General features: G+C 42.7%; 2 protein-coding genes across 2 annotated transcripts in view; both read left to right on the top strand.

Moving 5' to 3' along the window:
- The window catches only part of MDM4 (MDM4 regulator of p53), a 42,399-nt gene extending 38,230 nt beyond the window's left edge, over positions 1-4,169 (top strand). Inside the window, exon 11 of the mRNA XM_066261607.1 lies at positions 1,749-4,169. Within this exon, the coding sequence (XP_066117704.1) occupies positions 1,749-2,321 (573 nt within the window). The 3' untranslated portion in view covers positions 2,322-4,169. The remainder of the gene's footprint in view (positions 1-1,748) is intronic.
- Positions 4,170-9,979: 5,810 nt separating this feature from the next.
- Positions 9,980-10,291, top strand: LOC136322550 (small ubiquitin-related modifier 2-like). Its single transcript, XM_066254500.1, has 2 exons — positions 9,980-10,136; positions 10,215-10,291. The coding sequence occupies exons 1-2, from the start codon at positions 9,980-9,982 to the stop codon at positions 10,289-10,291; spliced, it is 234 nt and encodes a 77-aa protein (XP_066110597.1).
- The last annotated feature ends 9,922 nt before the right edge of the window (positions 10,292-20,213 follow it).

Here is a 20,213-nt window from a genome sequence, read left to right as displayed (position 1 = left end):
CCATTTTCCTTTAGTGCTTCCCTCAGCTAACTCACTGGAAAAAAGGGAGTGGTGAGGGAAGCATAAGGAGGGGATTTAATTTTTTGCTGTTAGGGGATAGAAAGGTTTTAGGTTGTTTCTGGTGTTGCTCCCTTCCCCACTCCCACCTCGCCATTGTTGACCATTATGGTAATTCATTGCAAATTATATGTGCATAGCTAAGTAATAAAGTGGAATATGTTGGCCCGGTAAATGTCCTTGACCATAACACAAATAGCATAGTTAAGTGTTTCCATCTTCTTCAGACTTCTGTGACTACTTGGACCCAGAAAATCTATTAGATTTTATTTAGTCAAGTAGACTATATTTCATCAAATCAAAGATGCCACTGAATTTAACAAGCCTATTATTTTGTGTACTACTAGAAAAGGAAGGTTGATGCCAGTGAAATTATGACACAGCATCTATTATGAATTCCAAATCTTTATGAAGTTCTGTTGAGTATTTGTGTAATATTTATATGAGAGCTGAGAATCTTCAACTGGAACAAGAATTTATTTTTAAATGATAGGTGGGTAGACTTCTGCATATGCCTCAACTGGGATCCACCCAGCAAACCTCCTACAGGGCGATGCTCTGCCTATCTGGGTCTGCTGCTCCATTGCTTGGCAACCGAGCTATTTCAGTTCCTGAGGTTAGGCCATGGAGCCATTCTCAGTGCCTGGGGCCAACTTGCTTAAACCATTCAAGCCATGGCTGTGGGAAGAGAAGAGAGAGAGTGAAAAAGAGAGAGGGAAAGAGAGAGAGAGAGAGAGAGAAGAAGAGGGGTGGAGAAATAGATGGTCACTTCTCCTGTGTGCCCTGAACAATAATCGAACCCAGGACTTCCATATTATAGTCTGATGCTCTACTGTTGAGCCAACTGGCCAGGGCCAGCACAAGAATGTTTTGATTTTTTGAGGCTCTCTAGAGCATTCCAGTTTAACAAATGGTTCTGCCCCTGCCTCTTGATATAGGCAGTTGAATTATGATTTCTAAACTTGAAGTGCTTGGTCTTCATTCTGAAAGCAGTCAAGTCAGCCTGTGTCAAATCATTGATCCTGTCAAAGCCAGGCAGATATTCACATTAAACACTGTTAACTTGTTACAGGTAGCTACCTTTGAATTAAGTAAGGCATGTAAAATTTATTGAGCTCTAGCATCTCCTTATTTGAATATGGAGAAGTAGGATAAAATTTGTCATTCAAGGATAGAAACTTTCATTTTTCAGACGGGGTGATTTAGTCATACAATTAACTACCTGTGACCCTGAGAGCAGTCAGAAAGCATGAGTAAATTTAGCATTTTTAAAAATCTCATAATTGTAGCTTTTTTGGGGGCCAGATTTTATAACATTTCTTAAATATTAGGGAAGAGTGACAAAGTGGTATCTCTTCTTCATTTCTGAGCCCCTTACTCAATATAAGAGTTAGTAGTACAAAGAGAAATGGCCTAAAAAGAAGGCAGTGGTGAAAAGCAAACAATGTAAATTCCACTCAGACCAGAAAGCCACTCAGACTTTTGAGGGAGAGGAAAAGGGTAGGGGATGGGGGACATGTGGGAGAGAGAGAAAAGTATCAGCTTATTTCACTTAGTTCCATTTAGTTGTGTACTTGATTGCTTTTCATATGTGCCCTTACTGGGAGTCGAACCTGTGACCTCTGGTGTGCTAGGTCTGTGCTGCATCATGTTCCTCACTGAGTATTAATTAGCTGCACTTATCTTCCTAGGATGAATGGCAGTGTACTGAGTGCAAGAAATTTAACTCTCCGAGCAAGAGGTACTGTTTTCGGTGCTGGGCCTTGAGGAAGGGTTGGTATTCAGATTGTCCTAAGTTAACCCATTCCCTCTCCACGTCTGCTATCACTGCCATAACTGAAGAAAAGGTAAATGAAGGAATTGATGTCCCAGATTGCCGAAGAACCATATCAGCTCCAGTTGTTACACCTAAAGATGCATATAGAAAGGAAGAAAACTCCAAACTCTTTGATCCCTGCAACTCGGTGGAATTCTTGGATTTGGCTCACAGTTCTGAAAGCCAAGAGACCATATCAAGCGTGGAAGAACAATCAGCTAACCTATTTAAACAGAGATCAGTTGTAGGAAACGTGGAGGATTGCCGGAGTCTTTTAAAGCCATGTAGCGTGTGTGAAAAAAGACCACGAGATGGGAACATTATTCATGGAAGGACAAGCCATCTTGTCACTTGTTTTCACTGTGCCAGAAGATTAAAGAAGGCTAGGGCTTCATGCCCTATTTGCAAGAAGGAGATTCAGTTGGTTATTAAGGTTTTTATAGCATAACTGAATCAATGAAATTACAGAAATATTAAGTGTCAAAACATCAGAAAAGTCGTAAATAACAAATTTCTTCATATGTACCTAGGATAGTGCTGTCAAACTTTTTTTTTTTTTTTTTTTGGTTAACAGCAGTAAAAGAATTTTGAAAGAATATACATATAGAAAAATATTTTGCACATTTTAAAAATTAAGGTGTAATTAACAAACAATAGTGTTTCCTTCTGTAGACATCTGAGTAAATACCCAAAACAAGCTCTAGCAGACTATTTCTGTCACCTCAGAATATTCCCTTGTCTCCCTGTCCAGGCAGTTCTTCTACCGTTTCATGGCTCTCACCCTAGATTCATTTTCCTTTTTGTACAGGTTTAATTTGGCATCTAAATTTTAGGAGTAAATTTAAGTACTTACAGAGGATATACTATCCAATATATTGCATATGTGCTTTTATCAAAACCTTATAGCCGCAGATTTAGACAATTAATTATAATCCTGTTCTCATGAAATTAGCCAAAGAAGACTTCACTTTCAGTCAAAAACGATATGAGTTTATCTTTTTATTTATTTTTTTGACAGATTCAGAGAGAGGGACAGTTAGGGACAGACAGGAAAGGAGAGAAATGAAAAGCATCAATTCTTCATTGCAGCTAAACCTTAGTTGTTCATTGATTGCTTTCTCACATGTGCCTTGATGAGTGGGGAGCCTACAGCAGAGCAAGTGACCCCTTGTTCAAGCCAGCAACCTCGCGCTCAAGCTGGTGAGCTCTCAGTCAAGCCAACAACCTCAGGGTTTCAAACCTGGATCCTACATGTGCCAGTCTGATGCTCTATCCACTGTACCACCACCTGCTCAGGCTTGAGTTTATTTTTAATTCAAATATTACTATACATCTCTGGTACAATCTTCTCAATTACAGTTCTAACATAGAAATATAAGACCAGAATTTTATGCCTTAGCAGCTCTCTTTGCTTTACTCTGTCCTTGTTCTTTTGAGAGTTCTGGGGGTTTTTTTGGTTTTTTTTTTTTTTTACACTGTAAGGCAGCAGCACTCCATAGTAAGACTTCAGATGGGTCAGAGGCCAGTCTTTTGAAAATGGGAAAGTAATTAAAGAGAAGTGTTAATCTGAACAGTCTTTGAGCACATAAATCTTTGAACAATACATATATGGTAATTGAATATCTTTAAATTGATTTCCTTATAGAAATCCCTGTCTACTTTTCCCATGGAAAAAAAAAATCTTAGTCTTTGCCCAGGTGTATCAGTGTGTCATTTTGAAGAACAAGGACCTAGAATTATCAAATTGAAGGAGCCTAAGAATCACCTGCGTTAAAAAGACTAGGTCAGTCAAACACACCCCTTCCTTAAAGCACCAGCCTGCACACTGATCCCTGAGGTGTCAGCCAAGGATTTCCATTTCAACAAATGCTCCTGGAAGCTGATGCAAATGGGCTACAGACCACACTTTTGGACATCATCCCCTTAAAGGAGTGGTGTTTCCAGGTATAGGAAGTAGAATGGAATTTTTTTTAGCACCATATTTAATTTCTAGAGATAAGTTTTGTTAAGTAGAGTTTTAAAAGTAGAATGCGCTCAAACCTTTTGTATTTTGCACGAGGCTAAAGGTCAAATTGACTGCTGAAAATCACAGAGTTAGCACTAGAACCCAAATCTAAACTATACTTTAAATCCTACTTGCAGTAAATCTTTAAATCATACTTGCTTGCTTCTCATTATTTGTTAGGTATTTAAATGGTGGTGCTTGTTGAATTTGGAACAACCAGCAACCTCAGAATACTGGGGAATGTGATTTGGCAGCCAAAATTGGACATTAACACTTTTTCTCAAAAGAGAAGTACCAGTAAATGCCAGACTTCTTTATATAATCAGATTGATTACCCCTCCCTTTGGGAGGACAAGTGAGGATGCAGAGGAACAGCAGCATTTTCTCCAGCAGTGCTGCTTCCTGGGAACGCTTCTCAGAGCTGCCTCCAGGCAGTAGTGCCCAGGGTTTCCCCCAGCAAATGGAACTAGTCCTGTGAGTTTAATATTTTGTTAGGCTATGCTGAATGTTCTAAAACTTCAGAAAGTTCAATTACTTTCCTTTCTCCCCCCGCCAGACTCCTCTTCATATTATTCAATAGTTTGACAGCCCTCAATTCTATTTTTTTCCAGTCAAATGTTTTTGCAGGTGGCAACTTAGGAGAGGCAGGGAGAGCTGGGGATCAGCACTAGTACCCTGTGATTGTCCTATAAAGTTGCAGTTTTTCAGAAAACTTAAAAAAAAAATCTTAAAATTTTGTATTTGTAGATAGTTGATGCTAATTTTGGTACCTCATTGCACAGAATCCTCTTATGCTACCTGGCTTCCTCCTTTCCCCATTTGTTCACCTGGGTTTTTACTGTTCTCATTAGTACTAAGTACTTGGCTTAGAAGATTCTTGAGCTGTGTATTTGAGCTGCAAATATGGTAAACCTGCACTTGGGTTTACTGTGCCTCTCTGGGGCTTTTTGAATAGCTGAAAATGTTACAGATAAGTGTATCTGGGAAAGGTAGTCTTTCTTGGTACCTTACCTGAAATCCGAGGTGCTACTTCTTCATCCCATATCCTTATTGTCTTCTGGTAATACAGCACAGAAAGTAGAATATCTTATTTCTTGAGAGTAAAATGTGTCAGGGATACTTAAAAGGGCTGAATAGTGTTATCAGAACAGTTCTTTTGTACAGAAACTTTAAACCATTTTGATCTATTTAAGATTTTGTTCTTTTTTTCAATGGACTGCGGTACAAATATATTTTATTCACTGCCACTAAAGCAAAGCTTCATAGTTGACTACTGTAAGATAAACTCTTCCAAACACTACCGTTTATCTTTTAGTTGTATTTGGAGTGATCGTATGCTCTGGTTTGCTGGACACCAGGCCAGTTTACCCCTGTTTGTCAGCATCCTACCTGGTTTGTCTTCACCTCTCTCCTTCCTCTCTCTGGTGTCTTCACTGGGATGTTATGTGGTCTCCCTGGTAGGCCCTGCTTGCGATGAAACCTTGGGTAAGAGGAAAGGACCTGTTAAAGTAGGTATCAGTAGGGTTTGTTGTTTCTGCTATATCATGCCATAGACTTGTGGTCCATGTTAGCATCAAATTTCTTCCCCTTTTTCGACTTATTTATTTATTTATTTATTTTAGCCAGAGAGGAAGGGAGGGAGAGAGAGACAGGAACATTGATCTGCTCCTGTATGTGCCGTGACCAGGGATCGAACCATCAACCTCTGTGCATCGGGGTGATTCTCTAACCAACTGAGCCCATCCAGCCAAGGCAGCATCAGATTTCTTGTTTTTATCATTTAATTATTTTTTTATGATTTGATAGAGTAAAGAAGGGCACAGAAGAGAGAGAGAGAGAGAGAGAAGCATCAACTCAGCATCAACCCGTTAGTTCACATAGTTCCATTGATTGCTTTGTGTACACCCTCTGATTGGGGGTCAAACACACAACCTTTGGCATAGTGCGTTGATGCTTTACCACTGAGCACCCAGCCAGAGCCTTATCATTGAATATATATGATCACGTTATCCTGGACAAAGAATTCAGAGCATTAATGATGAATTCTTACAAAACAGATTTCTAGATCATAGCTAAAAATGTCTCCCTCTTAATATTAGCTTAATGTACTTGCACTGTGCTTATATTTGATATGCTTTTGTATATGAAACTGATACCAGGCTTTATAGAAATACTACATCATGCCTTTAAATGCTATAACCCTTTCTTCACAGTCCATATATGGAATAGAATAGGCTCCCAATCCTAGACTTGAATCAGTGCCAGCCCTAACCTGCCATGAACTTCTCTGATATAAAACTGAATCACTGCCAAGCATTTGAAATATGCAGTTGTGTTTTAATAACATATATTTAGATGTATATAATGCTTTTTGGAACATTATTTTGTTTGTAAGAATTTATTTTTAAAGATTAGAATTGTGTGTAGCTTTTTAAATGCCAGTTCAATGCAATGTTGACTCCTTTAGAAAGTCATTAGTGAGAAATTGAGGAATGCTAGTCTTGAGTTCTACAGTGCTATTACAGTTTTACCTCTTGGTTCGCTGTAGAAAGGGGAAAGGTGGTTAATTAGCTATTTGGGTATTTTTCCACAGACTAGTGAACTGAAAATATATGGCTTTAGAAACTGTGAATCTTGTGTTTTGTTTAGTTGTGTCTGCTTAAATTGTTCAGAGCCATGTGCTGAAGAATTTATATTGATGGTTCTCCCATTCATTGGTATACATGTGTGTGCACACAATATCAAGGTTGATAATACTTTTGCTAGAAAATGGATATGGATTAAAACTAGCTGTGCTTAGAATCTGCTCTTCAAAGCTAAAGGAACCTGCACGCTCTTTCCTGTGCCAAAAGTAGAATGTTCACTGTTGACAGATGTCTCGAATTTTGCACTTCCGTAAGGTGTGCAGAAAAGTTACTTTGATGGAATTTCCCAGATTTGTGATTAGCAGAGTTTTAGTTTAGCATATGAGGGAAATATCTTAGGACCCTGAACTGGAAATGAGTATCTGAGGTAATGGTTCAAGTTGCTCTCAGATCTAATTTGGGACAATTTTTCCAGATTGCTTCAATATATCCTTTCTGGCGACAGCTTTCCTTGTTTTCCATTGCTATAGTCTTTCAAAATCTCTTTTCTCCTGTGGAAGAATGTCCCATAAGCATTTTAAGATCTTTTGATGCATTGAACGTGCAATCCTAACTAATGCAGTTAGTGGTGAATGTGTCATTGTTAAAGAAAATATAATCTGTACTTGGATTTACTGTACCTTTATCAAGAGCTTTTTGAATGACTGAAAATGTTAAAGAGAAAATATATCTGGAGAAAAGATAGGCAGTATTTCTTAGTGGCTTATCTAAAGTCCAGAGTACTGCATCTCCTGCAGATGTTTTTTCTGTCATCCAGGATCTTCATTTTATGTCTTCTGGGAGTGTGGCACAGGAAGTAGAATCCCTCTTTTCTTGGGGGTAGAATGGGTCATGAATCATAAAAAGAGCTAAATAATGCTATTAGCACTTCCTTCCTCAGAACAGTTATTGGAACTTTGCTAATGCTTTAATGAAAATTGGCAATATCGTTATAACACCAAGAGTGTATCAGAGCATCTGACTTTTTATCCCAATACATTATGGGGATTCTTTTTGTTTTTTGTTTTGGTTTTTAGGAGTGATTAGTTTACTGTCAGACAGTTCCCCTACTTTCTCCCTTACTACTGCCCTTTCTCCCTTGGAGTTCAGTTATTCTTTACTCTTGGATATTGCTTTTATACCAAAGATTTTCTGTATGCCTTGTCTTTAGATATGGTTCCCCTTTCCCAGTCAGTCCTGGGGAATGTTCTGTTGCAGAATTAATTAGTGGATTCCAGCAATAAGGAAGGGAAGCTGTGATGTCAAGACAACTTGTAATCGAAGTTTCCTTAATGAGTGTCATGGGGGAACAGGGCAGTTATTTTGACTACATCTCAGCACTGAGAAATTGAGATCAGTCTTCCCTTTCCCTGCAGGAGGATTGTATTTTTTCTTTTATAGTTAGCAGTTTCATTCTTTTAAATAGGAATAAAAACGTCTCCTTCAGTTTTTTTTTTCTTTCCCCCCTTTAAGAGTAGTAGAGAATGTTTTCAAAGGGGAGTGAAATATGCCTGGCCCTTTGGCACTTGGCAAGGTAAGGGCCGTAAGCAGTTTGGGAATGGGACTGCCCTTAGTTTATAGCTGGGCACTCTTAAGTGCCTGACAGAAATAAGGAACATCATTACCTTGAATCCCTCCCTGACCTTTTTACACCTCAGTTTTTCTCATCTGTGAAACATATAACTACCCTCTGTACCTCATAGTTTGTTGTGGGATTAAGTATGCTGAGCCACTTCGCTTATAATTGTCTTGAGTAAGCTATTAAAGTTAGGCAAGTCTACTGCCATACCACTTTGAACCCGCCCAGTCTTGTCTGAACTCAAGCTAAGCAGGGTCAGGCCTGGTTGGTACTTGGGTGGGAGAAGTTATGTGCTTGGTAGACCAAGCTCTGGAGTTCTCATAAAGTGAAAAGAAAATGGCAATTTAAAATAACTTGGGTATTGGCCAGCCCACTAAAAAAGGGAAAGCAATATTTATTGTCACATGTTCCTGCTCCACTAAGTTAATGGCTCTGTATCTTTTTGGTGTTTGCACTATGTAATGCTTTTAATGCCTGTTGATTCTGTTACTCTTTTTTGTGTAATAAATATTTCTCATTTTGCCATTTTATGGTGTCATTATTGGGGAAATGTATAATTTTGTTTGTATACAGCAAAATCTCATTTTCTGTTTTTACATGCAATCCTTGGTGTAATTTGGGAACAAAGAGAATAACTTGCCAAAGAAGTTATTGTACTCAGACTGCAACTTTTGATTTTCTCTCCAGTTAACAATGAGTAATTTTATTTCATTTCCTTCCAATTCTGAAGGAAAACTCAAAATTTTGCAGAGTATTTTTAACATTCAGCTAGTTAGTGAATTTGTGGAGTTTTTAACTCACTACAGCCCTTGAGAATTAAAGAATATAGAGTATCTGCATGTCTGGAGTGTTAAAGGCAAGCCCTCTCTAGGCACAAGTGTGTACCTAACTCTCCTGAGCCCATGATGACATCAGGTTGTCCACGCTCTGCTGTTGAGGAGATTTCACACAGTGAGATGATAGATTTGTCTCTTGAGTTTACAAAGAGGTGCCAGGTGAATTCTAGCTAGTGCAAGGATATACTGAGGGTTTTGTCACAAAGTACACATTAATCACATGCTTAGCACCTGCTGTGGACTCGAGCTGGCCATGGCTCTTAAACTTTTGGGAATTATAGCCCTTTTTGGAAAGCAAATGAAGTTCAAGGAATCTCATTTAAAAAGCACAACATTTTATGTTCACTTTCAGGAGCTACGTTGAAGCCACTGGTGTGTGGCTTCCAGGTTCTGTTCTTTGGAGGGATATCAAAGGAAGGTGAGTCTGCTCACAAAGCTGCTAGTGCACGTGCCTCTCACTAAGGCCGTTTCACTCACCTCAGTGAAGGGACGTCTGGGTAGTCGTCCTGAGCTTGTGGCCAATACATAGCTGTTGCAGATTGGTGCATGTAGGAAAGTGGCGGGAAATTGGGATGCTGCCCTGACACAAGTCCTTGGTGCGGACTATGGAACAGCAAGTCCTGAGGGGGCAGAACTGACAAGATTGTTTAATGGAAGCTTCTGAACCTTTTAGCCATTTTCTGCATACCTGCAAAGATTTAGTTAATCGTCCTTCTCTGTTCCTGAGCCTATGCTCTGCTAACTTGCTTGCTGATTAAAGAAACAGAAAAGACAAGGCTGCAGAGACCTGGGCTCAGTCCGAGAGGCTGGGAGTCCTCTGTACCCATCTTTTCTTTATGTGTGTCTTGTGTGTTTTTTCTTAAGTCCTGCAGTACCTTCCTCTCGTGCACACCCATTGCCGAACTGTCTCAGCAGGTGCATAGTGCACAACTTTTGGAGGTACCCTTCCTAGAGTGCTATAGAAATATAGTAATACCACCTAGACTCCTGGTGCTGCTCATGTGCTTGTTCAGCGTGGACCCCGTAGCTTGTGAAGTGGCAGCTGAGACTCCTGCGCCAGCCATGATGGATGAAAAGCCCAGAGAAGGAGTTAAGACTGAGAACAAGGATCATATTAATTTGAAGGGGTTGGAGCAGGATGGTTTTGTGGTGCAGTTTACGGTTAAGAGGCATTCACCACATAGTAGTAAACTAATGAGAGCCTATTGTGAACAACAGGGTTTGTCACTGAGGCAGATCAGATTTCTATTTGACAGGCAGCCAATCAATGAAACGGACACACCTGCACAGTAGGAAGTGGAGGATGAAGATAAAATTGATGAGTTCCAGCGGCAGATAGGTGTGCATCTACTAAAAAGGGAACTTGCTACTTGATACCAGATCTCTGTTCCTCCAGACCAGGAAGACGTTCTCAGTTAGAAAACCAGTTTTCTACTACATTCTGACTACTACAGTATCGTTTTCTGTATTCCTTCATCTTCCCCATTCCTTTATTGTACATAAAATAACTGATGTATGTTCATAGTATTTGTTTTTCTTTTTAACTAAATGGCCAATGGTATGTTTTGATTGACATCAAATGGAGATGGGATATGGGAAATACTGGTAAGAAAATCTCCCCTTTCTCCATTTAGTGGCTTGCTCATTCATCACATCTTTATATTCCAGTAAGTTATTTTGCTTAAAAGAAACCACAACATAAAAATCCTTGCATACCTTGCTTAGTTGGAGAATTTTATGCTTTTTTCCCCACTAGTGCCCTTGAAAATAAGAGAATTATAGTACTTGCATGTCTAGAGTGATTTAAGACAAGCCCTCTCTAGGCACAAGTCTACCTAACTTATTGGAAAACCAAGGACAATTTTGTAACTTTGTCTGAAGCTGCTACATGTAGGGCAACCTGTCTTTAGGGACAAATAAATGAATCCTAGATAGCTTTACCTTCAAGTCGAGCATCTTCTTATTTAGATACATTTATGTTTAAAATGGAAAAGAAATGATATCCCCTCCTAGTCTACTGTTTGAGGAGGCCCTGGGGGGAGAGAGATACTAGAAATACCAGGGATAGCATTTTTAAAGTGAAAAATGAGCATTAGAGACGAGGATGAGACCAGTTTCCTTGTTACAAGGCCCATTCTGTGTTTGTGACCTTTTAAGGTACTTTGTGATGATTCCAGCTGCGTAAGATGTTTCCTGGGTGTTTGCGTGCTGCTCACCGTGGTGCTCAGTTTATCATTGTTGAATGTAGAGGAAGGCAAGCCAAAACTAGTAACAGGAGAATAATTGCCTTGTATTTGTTTGCTAGACTTTGCACAACTCCAACCTCCAAAAGTATAAAAAGAATTAGTGCTACTTGAAAGATTTCAGGTCATTACAGGTTTGGGGATCCAGGGATAATCTTGCTATATACATCCCCAACCCTGAACTCATTTGATTAATGTTTTCCTTTTGCTTTTGTTCCTCTTCAAAATAAAGGACAGGAGTTAAACTCATTCAATAGGTACTTTTTTTGTTAATGTGAGCCATGGTTTGCTTGGTAGTGGGAATACTACAACAAGGAAGGAAGCTCCCTCAAGTTGCCTGTGGTCTAGGAATAGACTTTCCACGTGGACCAAGAAAGTAGCAAATGAAAGAAAAGCAGGAGGGAGAGTGGCTTGTTTGGAGGAGGATGAGTTCCACATAACGAGTTAAGCATGTGATTGGCGAAGTGGTCAGAGTTGGGGCTGGAGTGTTGAAGGAGGTGGATGATGAAAGTATGATAATGCTCAGCTAGTTAATTTGAACCTCGTCCTGAAGACTGTAGAGCCAATAAAGGATTTTTAAGCATGGGTGTATTGGGGCCTCCTTTGCATTTTTGAAAGATCATTCTGGTTGCATTGTTAAGGGTAGACTAGAGTGCTGGCTGGATCAATTAGGCTGTGGCAGCAATCTGAGCTATAAATAATAGTACATGTAAGGTGATATCAGTGGGTCTGGAAAGAAAAATAATAGATAACACTGAGCACATAGTAGGTGCTGACTTGTCATCTATTGTCCCACAAGGGACATTAGAGAAATTAACTTATCCAAGGTAACTAAGAATCAGTCGGTGGTTAAAACCGTTGTTGTGTCTGAGTCAAAAACCCAAAAGAAGTATATGGATTTGAGGGAAATCAAGGCAAAAGGGACAGACATGACTTTGTGTGGGGAAAAGGGAGGAGTGAAGGATGGCTTGGGCAATTGGTAGATGGTGCTATCTATTCATTGAGATAAAAAATATGGGTAAAAGAATAGGTTTTGAGTGGTGGTGGGGTAGGAAAAACGAATTTAATTTTGGATGTGTTGACTTTAGCAATGGAGCTCAGGAGAGACATAGGCTGTAAATAAGCATCTCTTATGTATATATCTTGTACTTTCTAGGTACCGGAAACACAGCGGGGTAGGTGATCAATGTGGTCCCCATTCTCAGGGCTAAGGAGAACTAACTAAGGAGAATGAACACCTAATATTAGTGTTGTGAAGGTTATGTTGGGAGAACAGTTGCTGCTATGACAAATATAGGAGTGCCTCGTTTAGTCAGTGGTTTAGGAACACCATCTTCAATGAAATGGGAAGCTGAGATCTGAAGGAAGGCTCGGAGTTAGTCGAGGAGCAGAAGAGTGCCATGGATAAGAGGAAATATACAAAGTCCTTCACAGGAGGAAATAATGGCGTCTGGGAAGACTAGTGTGGCTGGAAGCATGGGAGGAGAGAGTTGAGTATATGAGAGGAAGTAATTGGGACAAGCATTTGAAGAGAATGGAGAAGGTCTGAAAGGTCGTCTGGAGAATAGGAGAGAGAACAGAGTAGGAAAACTTCTGCAAGTTGAATGCCTGAGACTTGCATCTCTAGACCAATGTTTCCAACCTCAGCACTATTGACATTCTGGATTAGAAAGTTTGTGTGTGTGTGTGTGTGTGTGTGTGTGTGTGAGAGAGAGAGAGAGAGAGAGAGAGAGAGAGATACAGAAAGAGACGAAGGGGGATAGGGATAGACAGGAAGGGACAGAGATAAGAAGCATCAATTCTTTGTTGTGGCACCTTAGTTCATTGATTGCTTTCTCATATGTGCCTTGACCGGGGGGCTACAGCAGACCAAGTAACCCCTTGCCCAAGCCAGCGACCTTGGGCTCAAGCTGGTGAGCTTTTTGCTCAAACCAGATGAGCCCACACTCAAGCTGGTGACCTCAGGGTCTCAAACCTGGGTTCTCTGCATCCCAGTCCAACACTATTCACTGTGCAACTGCCTGGTTAGGCTGGAAAGTTGTTTGTTGAGCGAAGGTGTCCTGTGCATTGTAGGATGTTCAGCACCCTTGGGCCCTCTCCACTAGATGCCAATAGCACAGCCCCTCTCCCTCACTACAGTGATGAGAATCAACATGTCTGCCAACATTGGCATATGTCACACAAGGAGAAAGTCTCCCCTGGTTGTAGGCCCAGCTGCCGAGTGCCTCAGGAGAAAAGTCACAGCACTTGTAGATTCATGTCCTTGCCCTGGGCTCTCAATTTTGCATGGTTTTTCTGTTTCCCTAATAGTTGAAGTGATTGTTCTACCTAGAAGACAATAATAAAGTGAAGAGAGGTTACTTCTCAATGTTTCAAATACTTCATGGGATAATAGGTGTCAAGCCAGCATCTGCTAAGTGTGCTAAGTGTTCAGTAAATGTTGTCATTATTCCCAGGAGGGGCCGAGAGAAAAGAGAAAGCCTTTAATGAAATGGAAGGAATGCGTAGTAGGAGTGGGCCAAGAGCAGAAAGGACAGGTCCCTCTGTCCTGAGAGAAATTGAAATTGTCCTTCTAATAAAGGACTAGTAACCAGGCGTTGGAGAGGATTGCGCCCCCCGCCCTACTGACAGCAGGCTCATCAGTGAAATGAGCAAAGGTTAGGGACTATTGTCAGGGCAGGTTAATGCCCTGTCCCTCTGCATAGGGCTAATGCAGCCCCGAATGGGGCTGCTCCGTCGGCGTGGCCCCAAGGTCGATGACAGTGAGCAGAGCTGCAGCTGTCCTGCAGTGGGCAGAGAAACAAATGTTTCATTGGAAGCCACTGAAATTTGGGGATTTGTTACCACACTGTAACTTAATCTAAGTGGATTAGCACAGAGGCGGAGCACTCCCAGGCGAGGGCAAGTGCCAGGCATGGCGTTGAGCAAGTGGTGGTGGGCGAGTGGTTGAAGTCAGGGAGGTGAACTTGTTTGTCGAGGTGGTCAGTGACGGTCCTGTGAGGCTAGGGCTGGGTGAGTCATTTATATCACATAGTATCCCTCGGGTGGTAGGAGCTCAAAGCCTATGATAAATGAGGGAAAGGACTGTACCTGGAGGTCAGTAGATGACAATAAAGGAGGAGTAAAGAGAAGTCTAAGTCTTAAGTGTCACAAGAGCAGAAACGGCCTAAAAAGAAGGCAGTGGTGAAAAGCAAGCAATGTAAATTCCACTATTCCTCCTCCTCCTCCTCCTCCTCCTCCTCCTCCTCCTCCTCCTCCTCCTCCTCCTCCTCCTCCTCCTCTTCCTCCTTCTCTTCCTCATCCTCTTTCTCCTCCTCCTCCTCCTCCTCCTCTTCTTCCTCCTCTTCTTTCTCCTCATCTTCCTCCTCTTTCTTCCTCTCTCTAATGCTTCCAACAAAAATTACCAGAATCCTTGGCACTGATAAGGATTGCTACTTGCTGGGTGACCTTAATGTCACTTACTGTCTCTCAGCCTCAGCTCCCTGATCTGGAACACAAAGCATGATGGACAAATGAGGCAACACATGTGAGGTGCTAAGTAAGCCCTGATATTTCCTCTTGTTTCCCTTGGAGCTAGGGGTTGCCACTTCTTCAAACATGACTGACCAATCAAATTTTCTGGCTTCTAACCAGCAGGTGTAACCTTTATCTTCCATCAGAGGGCACCAGTAACCTATAAAACCTTAGAGGAAGGTCCCTTTGCCTTTAAAACAACGTAGTTGAATCTGCCTGAGGATAACCATCTATGTCAGTGGTTTTCAATCTTTTTCATCTCATGACACATACAATCTAATTACTAAAAATTCTATAACAGAGCCCTGGCCGGTTGGCTCAGTGGTAGAGCATCGGCCTGGCGTGTAGAAGTCCCGGGTTCGATCCCGGCCAGGGCACACAGGAGAGGCGCCCATCTGCTTCTCCACCCCTCCCCCTTTCCTTCCTCTCTGTCTCTCTCTTCCCCTCCCGTAGCCAAGGCTCCATTGGAACAAAGATGGCCCGGGCGCTGGGGATGGCTCCTTGGCCTCTGCCCCAGGCGCTGGAGTGGCTCTGGTCGCAACAGAGCGACGCCCCGGAGGGGCAGAGCATCGCCCCCTGGTGGGCAGAGCGTCGCCCCTGGTGGGCGTGCTGGGTGGATCCCGGTCGGGCGCATGCGGGAGTCTGTCTGACTGTCTCTCCCCGTTTCCGGCTTCAGAAAAATACAAAAAAAAAAAAAAAATTCTATAACACACTAAAAATATTTTTTGCTGATCTGACCAAAATAATAGGTATAATTTTGATCCATTCACCTCGGATAGCTATTGATGTGTTGGCTGTTGTCATTTTTTAAAAATATGATAATCTAAGGGGAAAAAGGTGAGTGCCCCTGACTATATAGTCAGGTATTGCATGTTTTAAAAATTCTTGTGGCGCATGAGCTGCGGCACACCGGCTGAAAATCATTGCCCTAGGTTCAAGTCTTTATTTAAATATTCATACAGCTGGTGCTTGGAGGAATCACTTGTAAGATTCCTTTAAAACCCAGGAGGGAATTCTGAAGTAGGAAGGTTAGTGTAAAGTTGACTCTTAACTCCACACTAGCCACCAAGAGAATTATATTTCCATTTTGGATATTGTCCATTTCTACCATCCACTCTCTGTCTCTTCAGACTATCGATAACGCAGTTACAAATTATTCTCTCTATAATAAGCCATTGCAGTTCCTTTCTTCCTAACTTAATCAAATGACCTGAACTGCTGGTCTTTCATTTGACATACAGCCTGCCCCCATGTGCCCCCACACAGCAGGGGCAGGGTGTGGGGTTGGGGAAGGATCTGTTTCTGAGCCTCTGCCTTACTGCTGAGCCAGGAGCTGTTTCCGGGAATCCCTGTGTGGTACAAGCCTGCTGGTGGACAGGTACCTATCCCAGGAGGCTATGTTCTGAGTGAAAGGTTTTTTCCATCTGAGGAAGGGGGACAGCTAGGAATGGTTGAGACCACCAGCTACCACAGCCTCCCTCAAAACATCACAGACTTCAGGGGAGCAGTGTGTATCTTTCTTGTACACACTGTTTATTATTTACCTGTCTTCTTTGTTTTTTAATCTGATGGGGGAGGAAGTATAGCCTCAGGTCAGCTTTCAGCATTGTACCTGGGAATGCTGGCCCAGGCTCAAAAAGCCTTGGGGGGAAAAAGCAAAATGGTGTGCCATGCACCATGTTAGGGACACAGAGCCATAGAATATTTGGGGTGGACAGGACTCCAGAAATCTCGTACAACCCCCTCGTTGTTCCAAGAGGAGAAGTGATAGGGTCAGAGTCACGTGGTTGGTGAATGGCAGACTAGATATTCCAGCTGAACTATTATTCACATCTATGGGCAGACAAACTAGCTCATCTTGCCACTTTTTAGGTTAGTTGTCATCGCTAACGTGCATTCATCATGTGCTCCGTATGTGTCAAGTGTCTGTTGTGTTTCATGTCATGTAATCTTCACAGCAACCCTAGGAAAGTAGTGTAGTGTTACATGAATTAGATACATTATTCCCATTTTCAAGAGAGGTAGAGAAGTTAAAGAATACAGGAAAAAATTAGCCAGTGTTCCATTTTAGAATTTCTCCATTTTTTAAAAAAATGGAACTATCTCTTGCATAGCAGGATACTTACCAACTCTGTCCTTCAAGCACTAATTGGCCCAGTCATTATGATAACACCAAAACTTTCCAACATCTCCCCCCCACCCAAATAGAGTAGAGGTGGTCCTCCTACTGTTTAGAACCACTGACTTAAGTGCATGAGCACAGGAAAAGGAGTATTAAACTAAACTGCTTTGATGGTTTGGGTAGTTTTATATTAACGAAGATCATAAGGTGGAAGTAGGGATAGGACAAGAGGAAGGAGATGCCAAGGGGTGGGCACAGTTCTGGAAGGGATGAGGCTACCTTATAAAGGAAGAAATGAACACTAGACCGAGGAGGAGCTTTGTATCCGATTGCTGCTAAAACCTGGAGCACGGGCAAGGTCTGGCCTCACCTACTCATGCCTCTGGAGACCTGTCAGATCTTGTTGACAAGGAAAAGGGCTGGGTCTGGGGACAGCAGGAGTGCTGGGCATGGAGTAGGCTGGAGAGCTGTGCCCACCTCGAGGGGCTGCCGCTACCCAACTCCAGCCTGGTGCTTTCAGGAGGTGCTGTGGGCTCATGGTGGCCAGCTTTCCTAACATTTTCAGAGTTTCCACCAGGCCAGATTTTTATCGGAAATCTCTCTATTGTAAATACAGGATTAACAAAATAGATTTAAACATTAGGCAGGCTAAGAAAAAAAAAAGCCTGCTGGTGAATGTGGGTAGCCTGTGACCTGTGGATCATGTCGTCTCTGAGGGGCTGTTCCCACCTAAGGTATCACAGTGTGTGCCCACCATGCTGGCTGACAGAAGGGACGCAGGCTCCAGCACACACATGAGAAATTTACTACCCACCCGAGCTGATAAACGGGGGCAGGGGGGCAGAGGTGCGGTAAGCCTCCCCTAGGGCACTGGCTCCACAGGGCCAAGGGACTGTCTGTACGGAGCTCCGGTCCCTTCTGGATCTGAGATTCTGGAGTTCTGGGGCTGTCGTTCCTTGAAGGTAGAGCTGGGAACATGAAAACTCTAGGGCCCAGCCAATCAATACCCAGCGTGCTGCCAGCCCAGGCCCCTGGCAGTGGCTTCTTTGCTGGGCCCTGCCATTTCCCCTGAAGTATAGAGGTGGGAAAAGAAGCTGAGTCTCTGCTCCCTGGAGGCGCTTACCTTGGCTCCCAGTACTGGCCACTTACAAGCTCCAGCTGCTTTAATTCTCTCCCAGACATTGAGCCCCTGACAACAACTGCAGAACTAAACAACCAGTTTTCCAGCCCAGATGTTCAGCTGCACTATGAATTAAATTTAAATGCACTTTTCTTTAAAACCCATTGGGAACTACACCCTTCCCTAGGCTCCTTTCTCTCCCGATGCCGGGGGCACAGCAGGTACTCGGGAAAGCAGTTCTTACACGGGCAGGCTGCTGCCCGAAGATCCTCTATGCGGCTCAAGCCACCTTCTGCTCGGGGGCCCTGATGGGATGTTCAGCTTGTTTAGAATGAAATCCCAAATGCCATTGTGCATGCTCTCCTGCTTTTTGGGGCAGGGTCTGCAGGAGCCTCTTGCTCTCTGGGTGGGCAGCACTATGCCTTTAAAAGCAGTGCTTTTGTTGTTTTCCGACTCCTAGCAGTGGCCTAGTCACATGAGAGGGAGACTACGGGGCTTCCCCAACCCAACTCTTGAGGTGGAAGAGTTGGAAAACCAAGCCACCAAGTTAATATCCACATGCTAGGAAATTTCTCTTCAGTTCTTCAGATCTAGCCTAAGTCTATAAAAGCTCTTTCCTGGCTTTGCCCACATCCCCACACCCTGGGCACTGGGGCAGCTTGCAGACAGAATGGTCCGAAGTCCTACTGTCCGTCCTTCCTGACCCACACGCCTGCATGTGCCAGTTTCTTTTCATGCCTCAGAAAAGCATCTGCTCCGGATGGGGAGGACGATGCAGGCGAAGGGGACTGACAAGCATGCAGCGTGGCACAGAGTGAGTTCTGTGGCCAGCGCCAGGGAAGGCCATGCTTGGCTCTGCTGCGTCTGAGCCTTCCCTTGGCATCGTTGGGGGTCCATCCGTAAGTCATCACTCTCTTCTCCCTTCTCTATTCAGCCTCGTACCTGGGTGCCCTCCCTGTCTGTTATCGTCCTCCACTAGGGCAGGAGAAGTGTGATGGCTTGCTAGGGGACCTAGGTAGTATTGCTCAGGAATCAGCCTTTAGCCTGACCTGTGGTGGCGCAGTGGATAATGTGTTGACCTGGAAATGCTGAGGTCACCGGTTCGAAACCCTGGGCTTGCCTGGTCAAGGCACATATGGGAGTTGATGCTTCCAGCTCCTCCCCCTTCTCTCTCTCTGTCTCTCTCTCTCCTCTCTAAAAATAATGAATAAATAAAAAAATTAAATAAAAATAAAAAAAAAGAGAAAAAAAAAGGAATCAGCCTTTAACCAATTTACTTAGGACACAAAATTTCAGAATTAATTGGAATAGGATTAGTGTTTTACAGACTGTTGGATATCACACATGAATAAAATAAAAAATAACAAAATGTAACAACAATAAAAACCATATATGGGCCCTGGCTGGTTGACTCAGTGGTAGAGCATCAGCCTGGCATGTGGATGTCCTGGGTTCAATTCCCGGTCAGGGCACACAGAAGAAGGGCCTGCCTGCTCCTCTACCCCTACCCCTCTCTCTTCTCTCTCTCTCTTCTCCTCAGCTCCTGCAGCGTGGCTCCATTAGAATGAGTTGGCCCTGGATGCTAAGGATGGCTCCATGGCCTCCACCTCAGGCACTAAAAAAAAAAAAAAATAGCTCTGATTGCAACTGAGCAAGGGTCCCATGAGCTGAGCATTGCCCCCTAGAGGGTGTGTCCCAGTCAGAGCACATGCAGTAGTCTTTCTCTGCCTCCCCTCCTCTCACTAAATAAGTAAGTAAATAAATAAAACCTATATATGCATATTTTAAAATGGGGACTTATGGCCCTGGCTGGGTGGCTCAGTAGATAGAGCGTCAGCCCAGCGTATGGATGTCCCAGGTTTGATTCCGTCAGTGCATACAAGGGAGCATCCATCTGCTTTTCTCTCTCTCCCACTACCCCTTCTCTCGGTGTCAGCTCCAGGTGCTGAGGATGGCTCGGTTGATTTGAGCATTGGCAGGTAGATCATGGTCAGGGCCCATGTGGGAGTCTGTCTCACTTCTCCCCTCCTCTCAGTTGAAAAAAAAAAAAATGATAGGACCTTACATAATGTTGCCAGCCTTTATTTCATTAAAAAAGCACATTAAAAAGACAGCAAGTACTACTGTACTACTACCATATATCACCACCATTTAATGTCACAAATTTATAAAGGAAATAATGTCTAATAAATGACTGTCCTTTGAAATCAGAAAGCTCTGTGGAGAAAATTACTTCATTCTTATTTTTCTAATTTCACCCCATATAATGATACTTTATCATGAACTTCCTCAGTCCGT

Source organism: Saccopteryx bilineata, chromosome 2 (genome assembly GCF_036850765.1).
Source record: "Saccopteryx bilineata isolate mSacBil1 chromosome 2, mSacBil1_pri_phased_curated, whole genome shotgun sequence".
Taxonomy (NCBI): Eukaryota; Metazoa; Chordata; class Mammalia; order Chiroptera; family Emballonuridae; genus Saccopteryx; species Saccopteryx bilineata.
The sequence above is the reverse complement of the archived record's forward strand: the minus strand, read 5'-3'. Positions and strand labels throughout refer to the sequence as shown.

Excerpts from the sequence above, each read along its gene's own strand:
- LOC136322550 (XM_066254500.1), top strand. The coding sequence starts at position 9,980 with ATGATGGATGAAAAGCCCAGAGAAGGAGTTAAGACTGAGAACAAGGAT. Across the intron at positions 10,137-10,214 it reads AGCCTATTGTGAACAACAGG|TGGAGGATGAAGATAAAATT; the intron begins GTTTGTCACTGA and ends CACAGTAGGAAG.